The 6,062-nt window shown below is 38.4% G+C and overlaps 1 protein-coding gene across 2 annotated transcripts; it reads right to left on the bottom strand.

Moving 5' to 3' along the window:
• Positions 1–750: 750 nt before the first annotated feature.
• Positions 751–4,457, bottom strand: LOC135165171 (uncharacterized). Of its 2 annotated transcripts, XR_010299434.1 has the most exons (4): positions 2,683–4,457; positions 1,855–2,603; positions 1,154–1,321; positions 751–1,007 (listed from the first exon to the last, which is right to left on the bottom strand). XR_010299434.1 is itself a non-coding variant. In XM_064126189.1 (2 exons), exons 1-2 carry the CDS (start codon positions 3,461–3,463, stop codon positions 2,371–2,373), a joined length of 1,014 nt encoding a protein of 337 aa, XP_063982259.1. In that variant the 5' UTR covers positions 3,464–4,457; the 3' UTR covers positions 1,844–2,370. The 2 variants fall into 2 exon arrangements, 1 of the variants encoding a protein (XP_063982259.1); XM_064126189.1 differs by lacking the exons at positions 751–1,007; positions 1,154–1,321 and having other exon boundaries at positions 1,844–2,603.
• Between the last annotated feature and the right edge of the window lie 1,605 nt (positions 4,458–6,062).

The raw sequence follows: 6,062 nt of genomic DNA on the forward strand, positions 1-6,062 counted from the left end.
TTAATTTTTTAAAAAATGGGGCCCTACAGTGTTTACATGTGCGCAGAGCCTCCTGGTGTCAGGAGGCGGCCCTACGTTTTTACCGACACTGTGGAATTCTGGGAATCTACGTTTCTGGGAGGGGTTACCGATTCTAAGGGGGGCGCCACCGTCAGCTTTGACTGTCGGGTTTTTAGCCGTTCGTATTTCGAATTGAAATACGAAGTTTCAAAAACCCGCGGCCCGCGAAAATTAAAATTATCTGTAAGAAAAATGTAATTTATACGAAGAAATAAATAAATAAATGAATAAAAATTGAAAAAATTCTCTTTACGCTTATTCCCACCACCCATTTCCTATTTAATAATAATTTAAAAATAAAAGAAGTAAGTGTTTAAAAAAGAAAGACAACAAATATTTATTTAAAAAAAAAAACTTTTTATTAAAAAACTTAAAACTAAAATACAATTAATAATAATAATAAATCTAACTCTAAAATACTTTTTTTCTTAATATTTAAACTTAAAACTAAGGGAAAGAAATCGAGGGAAATAAATAAAAATAGAAAAAAGAAAATATTTATATTAAAAAAAATTTTATTAAAAAATAAAACTTAAAACTAAAATACAAATTTTTTTTTTTTTTGTTTTTCCTAATTTTATTTTCTAATTTAAAGCTAAGGGAAATAAATAAATAAATAAACAAGTAAATATTGATTTTTAAATTTTGTTTTATTTTTAAAAAAACTTAAAATTAAAAATACATTTTTTTTTAAATTTAAATCAAGTTGGAGGGGGGGGGCAGGGGTCTCAGTCCCACTGCTCCAGGGACCAGTCCTCCTCCATCAGGTCAGGCTGGGCGGGCTCCTCCCCGAAGAGGATCCTGAGACTCCAGGCATCCCACACGTCGTACAGGGTGAGCGCCTGCTCACCCTCGGCCTCGAACTGGCGCGACTCGCGCCTCAGAGCGCGGATCCACCGCGCTCTCGGGGTGTCTGGGCCGACACCTCCCTCCCAGTGAGCTCCGCGCTGTAACAGAAAAAAATTAATATTAAATATTTATAAGAAAATGAGGAAAAAAGGGGGTATTTCAGGAAAGGAATGACAGGAAGGGGTTAGAGGGGATAAAGGGAATAGAGAGAGAGAGAGAGAGAGAGAGAGAGTCAAAAACTTACCATGAAGGCCTCGTCCTCGACATCCGCCAACTATTTGGCGGCCCTGGCGTGCAAATCCTGGATGGCGAAAATGTTTTCGCCTTCCAGGGATTCACCCTCTGCGTCCTCCCAGCGCAGCCACGTATTTGCCTCCCTCAGGTAGGCTCTCTCCCTCCTGGTGGCCAGCATCTGTAAATTGAAAAACAACACAATGAATTAAAAATTAAAAAAAGATAAACAGAATGAATGAATTTAAAAATTAAAAAAACAAAGAGAAGAAGAATGAATTTAACAAACTAAAAAACTAAAACAAACGAAAAACGAAAAATCTAAAAACTAAAAACAAACGAAAAATTGAAAAACTAAAACGCACAAAATGAATTTAAAACTAAAACAAACGAAAAACAAAAAAAAATCAAAAACTAAAACAGCAAAAATTAAAATGAAAATATACGCGGATTTGAAATTTAAAAAAAAAACGCGAAACGTATAGGCATGCCGACATTTAAACAATATAAAAATACGCGAAATGAAAACCAAAAAAAAAAAACCCAAGAATATAAAAATACGCGAAATGAGCCCACAGACGCGAAAAAATGAAAATTTAAAAAAAAAAACGCGAAACACATATAAAAAATCGCGAGAAAAACGTCACGCACCAAAAACCGCGAAACCCCACGAAAAACATGCACAAATAAATATTTAAAAAAAAAAAAACTTACCTCGCGGACGTAATCCTCCTGGCAGGCTCCTGCACACGTCACTTTCACCATTTTTTTTTAAATAAAATCAAAAAAACACGAAAAAGACACTAAAACTTGACGAGGCACTAGTCGTCGGGGATGGTGATGGTGAAAGAGGGCGAGTAGTGGAACCTCACGGTTTATATAACTTCTGCCCCACTATTTCGCCCTCAACCCTCTAAACCGTAAGTTAGAGGGAGATGGGGGTAAGGATTTATGTAGGAAAGACGAGGAAAAAGTCAAAATTGTTCTCTAAACCCTCTAAACAACGAGAAGGAAAGAGACAATAAACGAAAGACTACAGGACGCCGACGAAGAAGAAGCGAGAGAGAAATTTCTCCTAGCTTCTACGTGAAAAAAAAGGGCTGGGGACAGGAGAGGGAATATTGGGTCTTGCCTAGCAATAAAAAAAAGTCAAGACTCACAGGTAATGCAATAAAATGTATGACTTTTATTTCAGGTATTCAAAAAAATACAGACATGTTTAATGAATTTTTAACCCGAACGGTTACTGGGTGATAACGGGGTGAAATCAAGACTCTGGATGACCAATCCTTCATCATCATCATCCCCGCTTTGATCCAGTTGCATCGCAATTTGATCAAGCTCTTTTTGGCGCTGCGTTGGAGCCCATCGCCCTTCGTAATCGTCCCCGCGATTCCTTTGTTCTAGATTCGCGCCCAACGCGACTAGAACGGCCTCGATTTCCTCGATAGTTTTTCGCGGTTCTGAAATGAAAAAAAATACAAGATTAGCTTAAATCAATCTAATCTCAAAATTCATATGATTGATTGATTGAATATTTACTTTTCGGGGTTGAGGTCGCGAAATTCAATGGTCCAAGCTGAGCATCTTCACCCTCGCGTTCCAGGATTAAATTGATGACTGATGGAGTGCTGGGAATGATCTCGATCGATGAATCCAATTCCATCATGGGCTCAGGGATGATATCCTTCGATGTGTTGTCCTTGGATCGATTTTTTTCTGATTCGCGAGCTCTAAATTGTCTTTGTTTTTCCTTAGCTAGTTCGCGACGTTTTTCGCGAGCGATAAAGTCGGCCTTCTTTTTTTCCGCGAGTTTTAAACGTTTTTCGCGAGCCTGTATTTTATTCAGATCCTTTTTCTTATCAATGTAGTGCACTTGATTGAATAAATCAAGATCTTTTTCTAACATATTAATCCATAACTTTTTTTCTTCTGTACTCACTTGCATGATTTCACTTGTTTTTTTATTATTGACTTTCAGGATTTTAGAGCCACTTTGAGTGCTACCGGCTGATTTATGGCCCAATCGTCTGGTTGAGTTTTTTTTCTTCATCTTTTCAACCGTTTGGAGGTCAAAGTCAATATTTATGACAGGGGCTGTCTTGGAAATTTCACGTCGTTGGAGTTTCACATTTTTCACTATTTTTTCAATTGATCTTTTCTCATCACTGTTATATTGCACTACACGATCACTAATTATCTTAATTCCGTTTTGATTGGCCTTGTTTCCACCATATTTAGATTTTTTAGGTTTAAAAGTTCCAGGCTGATAACCTGATTGATAACTGGATTTTGGAGATGAGTTCATTTGACTTGATGTCATTTTGACGTAAAAAACGTAAATGCAGTAAAATGATCTCACTGGGGTCCTTGATGCATCCCTAGTTTAGAGGAGGAGGGGCTAAGTTTTCCACACTTTTTTGAAGATTTGCCCTTGGTGGGGGGTCCTTTGCATACCTGATGGGGGCGGATGCTCGAGTTTTCCTTTTTTTCGCCCCCCCCCCTCCACTTGTTTTGCATTTGTTGACTATTGAAAGGAAAGGTCAATGATTGGCCCATTTCCTTTCTTGTAGACCAATGTCTCCTCCCCCGCAGGGAGATAATATTCTTCCTCACACGCCCTAAAAAAGTAGTACCAATAGAGTTTTTCCCCCACTCCTGCTTTGCATAATCTTGTGTGTTCTATGCAGTCGAAAAAACCATTTGACTTCGACATTTTATATAATAATACATCACTATTATGCACAATTGCTTTAGTAACCACAGCCAAAGTTTTTGCATTTTTCGCATATTTCTTTCCATTTAATAAATTCGCGATTGCAATGCTTCTCAAGGATGGAGGATTATATCTCATTTGAAAATTCGATTCGATTTCTTTATTAGATTCTGCAGGTTCTTCATTGTAACATATTTTAAAAGTCGTACACATGTCTATGCCCTCATCTTGAGAGTGTAATTTATCCCTGCGATATCTGATATGGATTTTATTCCATATTTCATCGAGAAATTTATATTTGCATACACAAGAAGGATCAACAAGGAAATCTTCCACTTCGCATTCCAATCCTGACCCTATCGCGATTTTCCGCGCTTTTGTTGGACTGCACATGTCATCACTATCTAGGTAATCATCATCGGTATATTTTTGTCAACACATACGCGTACTCTTTTCTGGCGAAATTGAGGCTTTTGTCGTCCCTCATACGATTCGCGACCCGCGAGATATTTTTTAAGGGACTCTAAATCGTAACTTTCAAAGTTTTTAGACATTTTTACTATTGCAATGCCTTTTAACGAATGACAACAAACGCGTCACTCGATTTAACAAAAAAAATCGGTATAGGAAGGTTCCATGGTAAGAGTGGGGGGTACCGCGCAACATACAAAAACCGCGAAAGTGGGGCGCATGTGTGACGCCGCCGCCGCAGAACTCCCTGCGGTGGGGGATAATGTGTGACGGTTATAGGTCTGTCATGCGTATAGTGGGGGATTCTGCCCCCTCCACTCTCATACGTAGCGCTATAAAACGCGGGTGCTCGCGGTGGATTTGATTCAGTCGTCCTGATTTCATCCATTCATTTTTTCAACATGGAGAGCAACAAACAAAAGGGATTCAGTGATGCTGAACAGCATGTGGTCTTGTCTCAAGTTATATCTTTGAATAGATCAGAGACAAAACAAATTCGTGTCGGCTTAAAATTTACGTGTTTCGGTCAATTCGTCCCGGTTGTGCAATTTATGGGCGTACGCCCGAAACGCGCCATATTGTCAATGACACGAGAAGAATGGACCCTTTTTTTCAACGATTTGGATGCTGTAACCGATTACTTTGACCCTGAGAAGTTCCACCCAAAGATCAACCACAATCTACCTGCAAAGGAATTTGGGGCCATAAACGTGAAATTCCACCGCAGTTTTGAAAATCCCTGCGTGACCTTTGTTCGCAATGATGATGCAAATCAGACTCCCATAATGATGATGGGACAGAGCATCATTACATTGAAAAACAAGGCTGCATGGATTAATCAGTGGCTGGATTTCTTGGAGACATTGCCTCTCAAGGAATATAAGGAATCGCTTGTACAATCAATTAAAGGAATTGCTATGAATTATATGGATTATAATAGAATGCCTGCCACGGAGGATCTTCATCATCGCATACGCGTAAATTTCGAGGAAATTTATCTCTTGGCTCGCGATGATCTTCGACGTACAATACCCCACGAAAATCTTGGTTATTTGTATCAATTATTTGGAGAATTATTCCATAATTGTTACAATTATTTGGATAAATTCGCGGGAGGGGCTTACAGAATGCCCTCATATTGAAAAACCATACACATATGATTTTATGTAACTCATTTGTAAAATGGAACCTACGATTTTATGAAATATAAAAAAAAAAGATGAAATTTAAACCCTATGTTTAATTATTTATTACAAAAACCCTCAACATCTTTTCAGGTATAAAAAAGACGGAAGGCAAAAAACATTTTTTATCTTTAAATAAAAAAAAAAACCTTTTAAAAGGAAACAACATGCACTAAAAGAGAGAGAAAAACATAGTCAAAAAAAAAGGAGACATCGTTGAGAATTTTTCCAACGGTCTTCCATAGAAAGGGAAAATTTATTACCCTAAAAAACCTGTAAAAAAAAAAAGCATTCATATACTGCGCCATTCATGCCAGGGCATTGCGCAATCCTCCATCTAAAAAAAAATAATGGGCCAGTTTCCCTTAACACGTGAACGACATTCCATTGCATAACAATGGAATGCTTTCAGGCGTTTTGGGACCTGCCCGCATTCCTTGCCACCCACCCACCACCCACTTCCTGTCGAACAATGACATTTTTTGGGGACCCTCACCCCAGGGGGCCCTAGAGCGGCGACGTCCTCCTCAAAGGACAATGGGGAAAACGTG

The sequence above is a fragment of the Diachasmimorpha longicaudata genome, chromosome 8, assembly GCF_034640455.1.
Source record: "Diachasmimorpha longicaudata isolate KC_UGA_2023 chromosome 8, iyDiaLong2, whole genome shotgun sequence".
Lineage (NCBI taxonomy): Eukaryota > Metazoa > Arthropoda > Insecta > Hymenoptera > Braconidae > Diachasmimorpha > Diachasmimorpha longicaudata.